Here is a 12,445-nt window from a genome sequence, read left to right on the forward strand (position 1 = left end):
AGTAGTGTCACCGTGGCTTTGATTGGATAGCAACCAGGATTTTGCCGTGTCAGATTTTTCGTGAGATTTGTTTGTGACAGTTTGCGGTGGAGCATGTGAAAATGGTATGTACTTTCAGATGATAATGAATTGTTTGGCAGCCCACTCATACCTGATACAATAATGATATGTCAACATCAGTGACCTCTACAATGATAATACATCATTTGGGCTAGGGCAACTGTCTCAGTGCCAATGAGGAAATAAGAGTGTTCTCCTTTCTTCGCTACGCCCGCCCTTAAAAAGAGCAGTTATCAGTTTCTTCCCTTTACATTTTCACATTTTGCACATTTAGCAGGCACTCTTATCCAGTGTGACTTACAGCTGTTGTTACAATTGGAACACACCACAGATCAATGTGATGGCATTTTATCTTCTTATCACTCTGGGATTTCGATTCATTTCAGGTTTGTGTTTTCAGGCCTTAACTTACTGTAGCCTAGATAAAGTTACATCATTGTGGCAGTGTCACTGTTTAACTTTTGATTCCTTTGTACCGGGCAAGCTAAATCAATCAGAAAAAGTATTTGACAGTATTTGACCCAGGTCTGACACAAGTATTTCAGTGTTATTTCGTCTCACTGATTCTAGTATTTGAGTGTTATTTCGTCTCACTGGACTCTTGTATCTGAAGAGCGTCTTTCTGTCTCAGTCTAATTCTGGTAATCAACTGAGTGTTTGTTTCTTTCATTCTATAGCGGAGTCACTTCTGCCTCCACCACAAAACGTTGAGGTGGTCTCTTACAACATGGATGCCATAGTTAAGTGGGACGCTCCCCTTACTTCACTGAAAAACCTTACCTACACAGCTGAATACAGGTGAGACGCATGTGCACACGCACATGCACATGCACACACACACACACACAGACAGACAGAGGATAAAAATACAGATGAAGAGGGTGTTGCTCATTCTGGATGCCGTTTTCCTCCCGCAGTGTCTCAGAGGCATTTAGACTGGTACTTCCATTCCTGGACTACACTGGACGGCAGACTGACTTTTTACCAGAGCAAACAGAAAAACAAAAACACACATATACAGATGTAGGATCTTAATTTGATTTTCCCTGACAAAAAAAAAAGATCAACTGCTCAAAAATTCCATTAATTTTAATGGACATAATAATTCACGTTTTATTTTGCTGCATGATTATTTTCCTGCTGTAGGAGACTGGCTCCAAATAAGATCATACATTTTTATGACACACAAATACACACGAATACTTCTGGTGTAAGTGTTTTGTCTTTGACATTATACTTAGAGGTTGTTCACACTTACTAGCATTTTTAGCAAAAAATATCCTCGGTTACACATACTGTGAGAGCAAAATTGCAAGATGATGCAATACTACTGTAATTGCATCAAATTGTTGTTTTATGCAACAGAATAGGGCAGGGGTTCTTGTTCAGCCTGGGACCCCAATTAGAAATGTTGCGTTTTCCTGGGACAAGCTTAGGAAAATATGCAACTATATGTAAATATCGGTACATTAAATTGCCCTTATGCCGAAAACAAATGCAATATAGACAAAAACAAATAACAATTAAATTACATTTTCATGTACATTTATATTCATGTTTATTTTCCACCATTAAAAACTCTTACATATCTGTCTAGGTTGGAATTGTTGCTGATAAAATACAATAAATCCTTTTCATTCTGAACTGGAACAAATTGATTGATCACATCACACAGATGCATAACAGAACGCACACACAGGCTTTTTGATAGGGCAACCCTAAGAAACAGTACAGATGGAAAATGATCAAGCCTACTGTACATCTTACTGTAGAAATGATTGTTGAAAGAAAATCAAGGTTGGAACTGTTGCTGTTTAAAATACAGTACATTATTTTATTCTGAACTAGAAGAAACTGATTGATCACATCACACAGATGTAGATCCGAAAACTCATACACACACAGTCCTAATGAGAGGTGCGTGGCTGGTTGACGTTTTCAAAAAGCATGACTATTCTGGGCTCAGTTTTTTACAGTGCAACACTGAGGTCATACTCAGCAATGAGACCGTTTCTGTATCTGATTTTTAATTAAGTATGTCAGAGTTGAGAACCCTGACTCACATAGGTATGTGGAGCCAAACTGGATCAGAACTTCTACTGCTTTCTCAGTCAGGCAGGAGGCCGCTTCCTACTGTAGATGAGCAACCCAGAACTGTGTGAATGTTTGCCTCAAAAAGCATCTTGCTTCAATCAGTTTATTCCAGTTCAGAATACAAATTAATACTTGTATTTTAACAGCAACAGTTCCAACCTAGACTAGTTTTCAACAATCATTTCTACAGTAAGATGTACAGTAGGCCTGATCATTTTTCATCTTCATCTGTACTGTTACTAAGGGTTGCAACATCAGTAACTAGATAGCTATTAGGTGTGTAACTTACAAGGCCACAGGATTGTTTGAGAAGAGAAACTCACATCTACTATGAGAGTTAGTACTCCGTTATTTCTACTTATCATTGCCTGTTATCAAATTACAACAATGCCTTGCTAGCTGACTTACTTTTCCACTGTCAAAGCACTGCTTCCTGAAGCATGATGCCCTGTTCTGAATGAACTCCCTGGGTTTATCATCATGCTGTATGTTTGGTCAGGACGTGTCATTTTATTAATTTGTTTGTTTTGAGAGACTCAATACTAACATTAAGCCCTTCCCCGCACAAAACACATTGTGGGCGCTCCTCGTTATTTCTCAAAGGTTGTATGAAAGAGAGAGAAACTCATCCCTGTATTTGTATTTCAAGACAATTGAGCTCAGCCAGAACTTGTAGCTAGCATGAGTCCATTTGATGAAAGCGGTGAGTGATGGCGAGTGGGAATGACAAGTCAGTGGCTGACAGGGCATCATCTGCTGCTGAACGACAGCGCTGCATCGTGTGTCACGGAGTGATGTTCAAGAAAAATGCAGAAAAAAGATCCGGTGAAACGCAAACGAAATGCACAGATGCACGTTGCCTAATCAATTCCAGTAATTAATTAAATAAGTATACATTTACTTTGAAATAGTTATAAATTTACTCTGACACATTGCGACCCACCATTAAAAGATCCGCGACCCATTTTGGCTCGCGACCCATACTTTAAGAAAGGCTGGAATAGGGGTTTCTTAGAACACTCTCAACTGTGTGTGTGTTCTACTGAGAAGGGACCTCTGGGGGCTTAATGCTGACAGAAGATTTATGATGCCTTGAGTGATAAACCTAACAAGACCGCATTCCATAGCATGAATTGGTGTTTCTATACTTAGGTACCAGGGTGGAGATGGCTCCAGTATGGATAATTGTGAGAGGAATTTTATGGCCAAACAGTTCTATTTTTGTTTTATCTGACCAGAGGACATTTCTCCAAAAAGTACGATCTTTGTCCCCATGTGCAGTTGCAAACCGTAGTCTGGCTTTTTTTTTTTATGCCAGTTTTGAAGCAGTGGCTTCTTCCTTGCTGAGCGGCCTTTCAGGTAATGTCGATAACGGACTGTTTTACTGTGGATATAGATACTTTTGTACCTGTTTCCTCCAGCATCTTCACAAGGCCCTTTGCTGTTGTTCTGGCATTGATTTGCACTTTTTGCACAAAATTACGTTCATCTCTAGGAGACAGAACCCGTCTCCTTCCTGAGCGGTATGACGGCTGCGTGGTCCCATGGTGTTTATACTTGCGTACTATTGTTTGTACAGATGAACGTGGTACCTTCAGCCATTTTGAAATTGCTCCCAAGGATGAACCAGACTTGTGGAGGTCTATAATTTTTTTCTGATGTCTTGGCTGATTTCTTTTTATTTCCCCATGATGTCAAGCAAAGAGGCACTGAGTTTGAAGGTAGGCCTTGAAATACATCTACAGGTACACATCCAAATGACTCAAATTATGTCAATTAGCCTATCAGAAGCTTCTAAAGCCATTACATAATTTTATGAAACGTTCCAAGCTGTTTAAAGGCACAGACAACTTAGTGTATGTAAACTTCTGAACCACTGGAATTGTGATACGATGAATGATAAGTGAAATAATCTGTCTGTAAACAATTGTTGGAAAAATAACTTGTCATGCACAAAGTAGATATCCTATCCGACTTGACAACACAATAGTTTGTTAACAGGAAATTTGTGGAGTGGTTGAAAAACGAGTTTTAATGACTCCAACCTAAATGTATGTAAACTTTTGAATTCAACTGTGTGAATAAAAGGTATAATACTTTGCTGTAAATTTATATTAATATGTTTATTAACAATACGTTAATGTTACTTGATCATGAATCATGTTGTTATTTAGCAGAAGTAAGCTGCTAACTTTCATTGTCTGCACATGCTTGTGGATTGTTGCAATTTTTAAGAGTGTAATATGGCTTGGTTGCATTCCTCAATATTGTTAAATAGTTTGTGCTCACTGGCTAGTGGCTACTGTGATATGTATCTTCAATTTGAGCTGTGGACCAAGAATCGATAAGTAGAAATCTCTTTCGCCATCTCTATCGTACAGGGAATAGGGTCATGCACTTCAGTGACATGTTGACATTTTGCCATAGTGTGAGTGTATCAGTACCATTATGTCTGTGGTTATACAGATGTAGGATCTTAATTTGATCACTCTTTTGTGCCTGAGAATTTTCTCAGTGTAGTCAAGGTTTAAAATGTCAGACTTGATTTGCCCTAATGAAAAATGTGTCAACCCCTACAAGAAAATAATAATTATACATCCACTTAATAACTAAAATGTCCTGTTGCTGCAGGATTATTTTCCTGCTTTAGCAAACTGGCTCAAATTAAGATCCTAATTCTGCATGAGGAACTTCACTGAGAGGGGAAGTTGTGAACAATGAAAGGGCATTGATATGACCAAACATACCGTATAGGAACTAAAAAAGTCCCACCTTTTCTGGAAGAGAACAAGACGCACACACTTGCAAAAAAACAAAACGAAACCTGTTTGATTTTTATAAAACAGGTAGTAACATAACACTAAGAGAAATTAAGAGAATGAAAGTGTTTTCCTGTCTAATGAATAAATTGCATCAGAGCTATTGAGTTTGTAGCTACATTATTTGACATTCATTAATAAGTGTTATGTATTTTGGAATACCTTGCCAAATCAGCTGTGTGTTTTCTCCTCTCTACTTAATAGTACGCAACATAAAGGCACTGTTATTACACATCGATGCCACAAAAAATGCAATTAAAATGTTAACCTCTTTTTATTGTCTGATACTCAGAAGGCCTTCAACTGCCTTCTTCCACACCGTATGTAAAGCCACCAAAGAGCACAGGTGTGACTTCGGCGAACTTCCCAGTTGCCATGGAAATTATCAATTCAGAGTGAGGATAGAGTTAGAGGGAAATACCTCCAGTTGGGCAGAAACCTCAAACTTCTCTCTTAAGAAAGGAAGTGAGTACCAATATGCACTTCGGTGATATTGTTCATTGTAGCTCTCTCATTCTTGATATCCTAACTTTGACTTCCTGTATTGTGTCTCCTCAGCCGTAATTGGTCCTCCAAACGTAACCTTGGTCACCAAGGGAGGAGCTTTTGGAGCTGTGGAGGTGAACATTCAGAATCCGGTGCTAAAGATCTCATCGCTGAAAGAAGCCTACAGCAAAGTGAAATACAATATCAGATACTGGAAGAAGAGTGACAAGAAGGATGTAAGAGAAACATATGATAGTCAAACACACACACACACACACACACACACACACACATACTGTGTACATTGAGCGTACAAAACATTAGGAACACCTTCCTACTATCGCACCCCCTTTTTCCCTCAGAACAGCCTGCATTCGTTGGGACATGGACTCTACAAGGTGTCGAAAGTGTTCCACAGGGATGCTGGCCCATGTTGACTCCAATGCTTCCCACAGTTGTGTCGGGTTGGTTGGATGTCCTTTGGGCGGTGGAACATTCTTGATACACACAGGAAACTGTGGGCATGAAAAAAAAACAGCAGCGTTGCAGTTCTTGACACTCAAACCGGTGTGCCCGGCACCTAGTACCATACCCCGTTTAAAGGAACTTAAATCTGATGTCTTGCACATAACGCACACATTTACACAGTCCATGTCTTAATTGTCTCAAGGTTTAAAAATACCTCTTCACCTCTGCACCTACAGTGCATTTGGAAAGTATTCAGACACCTTGACTTTTTCCACATTTTGTTACGTTACAGACTTATTCTAAAATGGATTAAATAGTTTATAGTCAATCTACACACACTACCCCATAATGACAAAGCAAAAACAGGTTTTTAGGAATGAAAAATGCAAATATCACATTTACATAAGTATTTTGACCCTTTTCTCAGTACTTTGTTGAAGCACCTTTGGCAGAAATTACTGCCTCGAGTCTTCTTGGGTATGATGCTAAAAGCTTGGCACACTTGTATTTGGGGAGTTTCTCCCATTCTTCTCTGCAGATCCACTCAAGCTCTGTCAGGTTGGTTGAGGAACGTCGCTGCACAGCTATTTTCAAGTTTCTCCAGAGATGTTCGATCGGGTTCATGTCCAGGCTCTGGCTGGGCCCCTCAAAGACATTCAGAGACTTGTCCCAAAGCCACTCCTGTGTTGTTTTGGCTGTGTGCTTAGTGTCATTGTCCTGTTGGAAGGTGAACCTTCACCCTAGTCTGAGGTCCTGAGTGCTCTGGAGCAGGTTTTCATCAAGGATCTCTCTGTTCTTTGCTCTGTTCATCTTTCCCTCGATCCTGACTAGTCTGTCAGTCCTTGCCACTGAAAAACATCCCCAAAGTATGATGCTGCCACCACCATGCTTCACTGTAGGTATGGTGCCAGGTTTCTTCCAGATGCGACTTTTGGCGTTCAGGCCAATTAGTTTAATCTTGGTTTCACCAGACCAGAGAATCTTGTTTCTCATGGTCTGAGAGTCCATAAGGTGTCTTTTGGCAAACTGCAAGTGGGACTTCATGTGCCTTTTACTGAGGAGTGGCTTCCTTCTGGTCACTCTACCATAAAGACCTGTTTGGTGGAGTGCTGAAAAAGATGGTTGTCCTTCTGGAAGGTTCTCCCATCTCCACAGAGGAACTCTGGAGTTTTGTCAGAGTGACAATCAGGTTATTGGCCACCTCCCTGACAAAGGCCCTTCTCCCCCGATTGCTCAGTTTGGCAGGGTGGCCAGCTCTAGAAAGGGTCTTGGTGATTCCAAACTTCTTCCATTTAAGAATGATGGAGGCCACTGTGTTCTTCGGGACCTTCAATGCTGCAGAAATGTTTTGGTAACGTTCCCCAGATCTTTGCCTTGACACAATCCTGTCTCGGAGCTCTACAGACAATTCCTTCAACCTCATGGCTTGCTTTTTGCTGTGACATGCACTGTCAACAGTGGGACCTTATATAGACAGGTGTGTGCCTTTCCAAATCATGTCCAATCAACTGAATTTACCACAGGTGGACTCCAATCAAGTTGAAGAAACATCTGAAGGATCAATGGAAACAAGATGCACCTGAGCTCAATTTCGAGTCTCATAGCAAAGGGTCTGAATACTATTTCTGTAAAAAAATATATACATTTGCAAACATTTCTAAAAATGTATTTTTGCTTTGTCATTATGGGGTATTTTGTGTAGATTGATGAGGGTGTACAGTTGAAGTCGGAAGTTTACATAAACTTAGGTTGGAGTCATTAACACTCGTTTTTCAACCACTCCACAAAAATCTCTTGTTAACAAACTAGTTTTGACAAGTCGGTTAGGACATCTACTTTGTGGATGACACAAGTAATTTTTCCAACAATTGTTTACAGACAGATTATTTTACTTATAATTCACTGAATCACAATTCCAGTGGGTCAGAAGTTTACATACACTAAGTTGACTGTGCCTTTAAACACCTTGGAAAATTCCCCAAAATGATGTAATGGCTTTAGAAGCTTCTGATATGCTAATTGACATTTAATTTGAGTCAATTGGAGGTGTACCTGTGGATGTATTTCAAGGCCTACCTTCAAACTCAGTGCCTCTTTGCTGAACATCATGGGAAAATCAAAAGAATCACCTTCATCCTTGGGAGCAATTTCCAAATGCCTGAAGGTACCACATTCATCTGTACAAACAATAGTACGCAAGTTAACACACCATGTGACCATGCAGTCGTCACGACACTCAGGAAGGAGACGCATTCTGTATCCTAGAGATTAACGTACTTTGGTGTAAAAAGTGTAAATCAATCCCAGAACAACAGCAAAGGACCTTGTAAAGATGCTGGAGGAAACAGGAACAAAAGTATCTATATCCACAGTCAAACGAGTCCTATATCGACAGAACCCGAAAGGCCGCTCAGCATGGAAGAAGCCACTGCTCCAAAACCACCGTAAAAAAGCCAGACTACGGTTTACAACTGCACATGGGGACAAAGATCGTACTTTTTGGTGAAATGTCCTCTGGACTGATGAAACAAAAAGAGAACTATTTGGCCATAATGACCATCATTATGTTTGGAGGAAAAAGGGGGATGCTTGCAAGCCGAAGAACACCATTCCAACGTTGAAGCACAAGGGTGTTAGCATCATTTCGTGGGGGTGCTTTGAGCAGGAGGGACTGGTGCACTTCAGAAAAATAAGAAGAAAGAAACATCTCGAGACATCAGTCAGGAAATTATAGCTTGGTCACAAATGGGTCTTCCAAATGGACAATGCACCCAAGCATACGTCCAAAATTGAGGCAAAATGGCTTAAGGACAACAAAGTCAAGGCCATCACAAAGCCCTGACCTCAATTCGATAGAAAATGTGTGGGCAGACCTGAAAAGCGTGTGCGGGAGGCCTTACAAGGAGGCCTTACAAACCTGACTCAGTTACAGCAGCTCTGTCAGGAGGAATGGGCCAAAATTCACCCAACTTATTGTGGGAAGCTTGTGGAAGGCTACCCCAAACGTTTGACCAAGTTAAACAATTTAAAGGCAATGCTACCAAATACTAATTGAGTGTATGTAAACCTCTGACCCACTCGGAATGTGATGAAAGAAAGAAAAGCTGAAATAAATCATTCTCTCTACTATTATTCTGACATTTCACATTCTTAAAATAAAGTGGTGATCCTAACTTGACCCAAGACAGGGTATTTTTACTAGGATTAAATGTCAGGAATTGTGAAAAACTGAGTTTAAATGTTTTTGGCTAAGGTGCATGTAAACTTCAACTGTGTGTTTTATTTAATACATTTTAGAATAAGGCTGTAACGTAACAAAAGTCAGAAAAAGGGAAGGGGTCTGAATACTTGTAAAATCAATGTATGCAATCCATGCCTCAATTGTCTCAAGGCTTACAAATCCTTCTTTAAAATCCTCCCCTTCAACTACACTGATTGAAATGGGATAATAGCCTTCATCTAAATTCAACTAGTCAGTCTATGTCATGGAAACAGCAGGTGTTCCTAATGTTTATACAGTGAGTGTATATACACACACACAGACATACTCCCACTATTTCTCTCACCCACCCACCACCCCCTCACTCACTCAACTCACTCAACTAACTCACTCACTCACTCAGTCAGTCTTACACTAACTCCGTGTGTTATCACAGGTGTCTGAGAGAGAGATGGTGACTGAGCAACGTGTTAAACTGAAGCCACTGGAGCCCAACACTAGATACTGCGTTCAGGTCCAGGTGTACATACCGATGCCGCAAAACAATACGGGGCAGTACAGCAAGGCCGCGTGTGTGATGAGCACCTCAAACAACACAACCACAGGTGAGCTCTCCACCGTCTCCCTCACACACCCTTCCCCCCTTTCTTCCACTTTTTTCCCATCCTTCATAATTTGATGATACCAAATAGTATTTGTGTTCATTGTTGCAAATGGAACGGAAACTGCCTCAAGAAAACAGACATTTCCATAATCTGTGCTATCAGTTCAGTTTCTGAGGGTCGTTCTAACTGGTGTCCACCTGTGTCTGTGCTTTAGATGGGGAGCGAAGGTTGTCTGAGGGCCTGGTGGTCAGTTTGGTGACGATAGCTGTGGCTTTTCCACTACTACTCCTAGTCCCCTGGATCATCTACAAAGGGAAAAGGTTTCTCCATCCCAAGGTTAAGCTGCCTGAGCATTTGAAACAGGTACAGTGTGTGTGTGTGCGCACATGCGTACGTGTGTGTGCACATGCGTGCGTGTATGCATGGGTGCATGTGTGCACCCCTGCGTACTTGGTGCACATCTGTGTGAGTCTGTGTTCAATTAATTAATTAATCAATCCATCCATCTATTCATCCATCCATCCATTGGATGGTTCATTGACTGACAGTTCTTCTCCCCCACAGCACCTGATTGATTCTCATCAATACCCTTACCTGGCCTCGCAGATCACCTCTCCTCTACAAGAGAAATATGATCAGATCAGCGCTCTGTGTGAGGAAAATCCATACAATGTGTTGACTGACATACCAGAGGACAACCTTTACCATGTGGATAGTGGGGTCTCTGTGGAGATGCCTGAATACTACAATGCTGTTGATGAAAATGCCAATTTTGACATGCCCTACAAGAATATCTGACAATGGTATCAAGACATGAGCTAATGTAATCATTCTGTATATGGGCATATGGAATCTGAGGATAACAGGTAGTCATGATGGATTGTTAGCCATTAACATTAACGTGTTCATTAGGGGCTGAGGCCCTTCAGCATAAATATTTTAACTTTTCAGTGTTTTTCCTCTTCAATTTTCGTGCTTACAAAACCGTATTGAACTTCATACTTTTCATATTTTTTTTACATACTGTGTATATACTGTATATACACGGTACCAGTCAAAAGTTTGGACACCTACTCATTCAAGGTTTTTCTTTATTTTTACTATTTTCTACAATTTAAAATAAAAGTGAAGATGTTTTTACGGTGTTATTTCATAGTTTTAATGTCTTCAATTTTATTCTACAATGTAGAAAATAGTCAAAATAAAGAAAAACCCTTGAATGAGTAGGTGTCAAATTTTGACTGGTACTGTGTATATAAACACACACTACCATTCAAAAGATTATAAATAATGATTTTTATTTGAAAAAATAATTGTGACCTTCAAACTTTGCTTTCGTCAAAGAATCCTCCATTTGCAGAAATTACAGCCTTGCAGACCTTTGGCATTCTAGTTGTCAATATGTTGAGGTAATCTGAAGAGATTTCACCCCATGCTCCTGAAGCTCCTCCCACAAATTGGATTGGCTTGATGGGACCTTCTTATGTACCATACGGTCAAGCTGCTCCCACAACAGCTCAATAGGGTTGAAATCCAGTGACTGTGCTGGCCACTCCATTATAGACAGAATACCAGCCGACTGCTTCTTCCGTAGTTTGAAGTTTTGCATTGGATCATTGTCCTGTTGTAGGAGGAAATTGTCTCCAATAAAGCACCCTCCATGATGTATGGCATGGCCTTGCAAAATGTAGTCATAGTGTCACGATCGTCTTTATGTGGAAGAGAGGACCAAGGCGCAGCGTGATACGAATACATCTTCTTTAATTATAACGAAGACGAAACAAACACTCTTACAGACTAATACAAAACAACAAACGGCTGTGAAGCTACAAACCTACGTGCACACATGCAACATAGACAATTACCCACAACCTGTCTAATGCCTATGGCTGCCTTAGATATGGCTCCCAATCAGAGACAACGATAGACAGCTGTCTCTGATTGAGAACCACTCAGGCAACCATAGACATACCTAGACACCTACACTGAACACAACCCCATAAACTCTACCAAAACCCCCTAGACACTACAAACACCCTCGACTAGACAAAAACACACAAACATCCCCCATGTCACACCCTGACCTAACTAAAATAATAAAGAAAACAAAGATAACTAAGGCCAGGGCGTGACACATAGCCTTCTTTCTTCAAAATACCTTTCACCCTTTACAAATGTCCCACTTCTCCACCACCAAAGCATCCCCAGACCATCACATTGCCTCCACCATACTTGGCAGATGGCGTCAAGCACTCCTCCAGCATTTTTTCTGCGTCTCACGAATGTTCTTCTTTGTGATCCGAAAACCTAAAACTTCGATTTGTCTGTCCATAACACATTTTTCCTATCTTCCTCTGTCCAGTGTCTATGTTATTTTGCCCATCTTAATCTTAATTTTTTTTTGGCCAATCTGAGATATGGCTTTTCTTTGCAACTCTGCCTAGAAGGCCAGCATCCTGGAGTCGCCTCTTCACTGTTGATGTTGAGACTGGTGTTTTGCGGGTACTATTTAATGAAGCTGCCAGTTGAGGACTTGTGAAGTGTCTGTTTTCAAACGAAACACTCTAATGTACTTGTCCTCTTGCTCAGTTGTGCACCGGTGCATTCCACTCCTCTTTCTATTCTGGTTAGAGCCAGTTTGCCATGTTCTGTGAAGGGAGTAGTACACAGCGTTGTATGAGATCTTCAGTTTC

At 40.6% G+C, this 12,445-nt stretch overlaps 1 protein-coding gene across 2 annotated transcripts; it reads left to right on the forward strand.

Moving 5' to 3' along the window:
* The first annotated feature begins 329 nt into the window (after positions 1-329).
* Positions 330-10,702, forward strand: LOC139566423 (interleukin-10 receptor subunit beta-like). Of its 2 annotated transcripts, none has more exons than XM_071387588.1 (7): positions 330-446; positions 738-858; positions 5,266-5,438; positions 5,532-5,695; positions 9,584-9,752; positions 9,967-10,115; positions 10,317-10,702. In XM_071387588.1, exons 1-7 carry the CDS (start codon positions 401-403, stop codon positions 10,548-10,550), a joined length of 1,056 nt encoding a protein of 351 aa, XP_071243689.1. In that variant the 5' UTR covers positions 330-400; the 3' UTR covers positions 10,551-10,702. The 2 variants fall into 2 exon arrangements, with proteins under 2 accessions (XP_071243689.1, XP_071243690.1); XM_071387589.1 differs by having other exon boundaries at positions 5,269-5,438.
* The last annotated feature ends 1,743 nt before the right edge of the window (positions 10,703-12,445 follow it).

This window comes from Salvelinus alpinus, chromosome 38 (genome assembly GCF_045679555.1).
Source record: "Salvelinus alpinus chromosome 38, SLU_Salpinus.1, whole genome shotgun sequence".
Lineage (NCBI taxonomy): Eukaryota > Metazoa > Chordata > Actinopteri > Salmoniformes > Salmonidae > Salvelinus > Salvelinus alpinus.